We start from the raw sequence: 1,816 nt of genomic DNA on the forward strand, positions 1-1,816 counted from the left end.
GGGGTCGGCGTCCGTGTGGAACACGCCCGCCGTGCTCAGCTTGTACATGGGGTACAGACACACCCCCGACGCGTCCCAGAAACGCACCGTACCGTCCTCGTGTCTAAAGCAACGCACACACACACACACACACACCGTACTCTCAATCCTTGGCCATGTGCCCCTCGGTGATTAAGTTGCACCCCACACATACAACGTTGACCATTCCAGGCTTGTATGATCTGTTCTGCCGTGAGGATCGGTCAATGACCACGGTGTGCGTGGGGCACGACAGCGTGTGTGTGTGTGTGGTGCAGGACAGGTGAACTGACCCAGTGAGCAGCAGGTCTCTCTGGGGAGGGTCTGGAGCCAGGTTCTGTCCCTCCTGTTATAGGCCATGGCTGGAGGGAGAGAGGGAGATGGGGAGGGGGGAGGGATACATATCTAAAACTGACACCAATGTGTGAGCAGCATAGCTCAAGCAGAACTAGCAGCACGCTGCATGTGTGTGTGTGTTTGTGTGTGTGTGTGTGTGCGTCCTACCTTCTTGGAGTAGTGTGTGTTCTGCAGCTCCCCGGCGGCCAGCACCCTCTCCCAGAGCTTGAGGGGGATGGCGGAGACGTGGTGGGAGCAGGTGATGGCCGAGCTGTGCAGCGGCACCAGGTAGGGCGTCTGGATGACGGGCCATCCCTCGGTCTGGAGGTCCCACCACCACCAGCTCCTCCTCCACCAGGACCACCAACGCCCTGGGGTCACCTGGAGGGAGGGGGGGGGGGCATTGGTTTGTGTGTGTGTGTCATTGTGTGTGTATGTGTTGTGTGTGTGTGTGTTTTGGCATCTCCAGCTGACCTGTGTGCTGCGGCCCCGTCCCTGGTGACGAAGAAGTCGATGATCCTGGAGGTGAAGTCCAGGGCCACGTGGGTCTTGCTGTGGATCACACTGATGCAGTGTCGGTCTCCATAGCTGGCCCGGGGCATGCCTCCGCTGAACAGCAGGAACGGAGGCCTGGATACACGCCACACGCGCCACACACGACACACACGACACACACACGACACACACACACGACACACACACACGACACACACACACGACACACACACACGACACACACACGACACACGACACACACACGACACACGACACACACACACGACACACACACACGACACACACACACGACACACACACACGACACACACACACGACACACCCACACACACACAGAAAACAAAATTAAAACTATTTGCTGTTTTTTTTTAAGGTTTTACATTTTCCACATACAGTACATAGATACATTTCTAAAACTATGTGATTAATGTTTAACAGTCAGAGGTGGACATATTGTCAGTTAGTTAAATATTAGAACTGAAGGACACTATAGTCAGAACCCATGTCTGCAGGTTCAGGACACACTGAGGAAAAGTGAGTTTGTTCTGTCTGAGAGAGAGAGAGAGAGAGAGAGAGAGAGAGAGGAGTAGAGAGAGAGAGAGAGAGAGAGAGAGGGGTAGTGAGTAGAGAGGGAGAGAGAGAGAGAGGGGTAGAGAAGGAGAGAGAGAGAGGGGTAGAGAGTAGAGAGGGAGAGGGAGAGAGAGAGAGAGGGGTAGAGAGGGAGAGAGAGGGGTAGAGAGGGAGAGAGAGGGGTAGAGAGGGGAGAGAGGAGGGGTAGAGAGTAGAGATGGAGAGGGAGAGAGAGGGGTAGAGAGGGGAGAGAGAGGGGTAGAGAGTAGAGATGGAGAGGGAGAGAGAGGGGTAGAGAGAGAGAGAGAGGGGTAGAGAGTAGAGAGGATGAGAGAGAGAGGGGTAGAGAGGGAGAGAGAGAGAGAGAGGGGTAGAG

General features: G+C 55.1%; 1 protein-coding gene across 1 annotated transcript in view; it reads right to left on the reverse strand.

Annotated features, from left to right (window-relative positions):
• Positions 1-1,816, reverse strand: part of llgl2 (LLGL scribble cell polarity complex component 2) — a 22,158-nt gene that overhangs the window by 7,132 nt on the left and 13,210 nt on the right. The window contains 7 exon segments of the mRNA XM_084456291.1: positions 1-103; positions 312-361; positions 363-380; positions 523-684; positions 686-735; positions 829-844; positions 846-984. The exon segment at positions 1-103 is cut by the window's left edge and continues 6 nt beyond it. Coding sequence (XP_084312417.1) covers positions 1-103; positions 312-361; positions 363-380; positions 523-684; positions 686-735; positions 829-844; positions 846-984 — 538 coding nt within the window.

The sequence above is a fragment of the Borostomias antarcticus genome (genome assembly GCF_949987555.1).
Source record: "Borostomias antarcticus genome assembly, chromosome: 22".
Lineage (NCBI taxonomy): Eukaryota > Metazoa > Chordata > Actinopteri > Stomiiformes > Stomiidae > Borostomias > Borostomias antarcticus.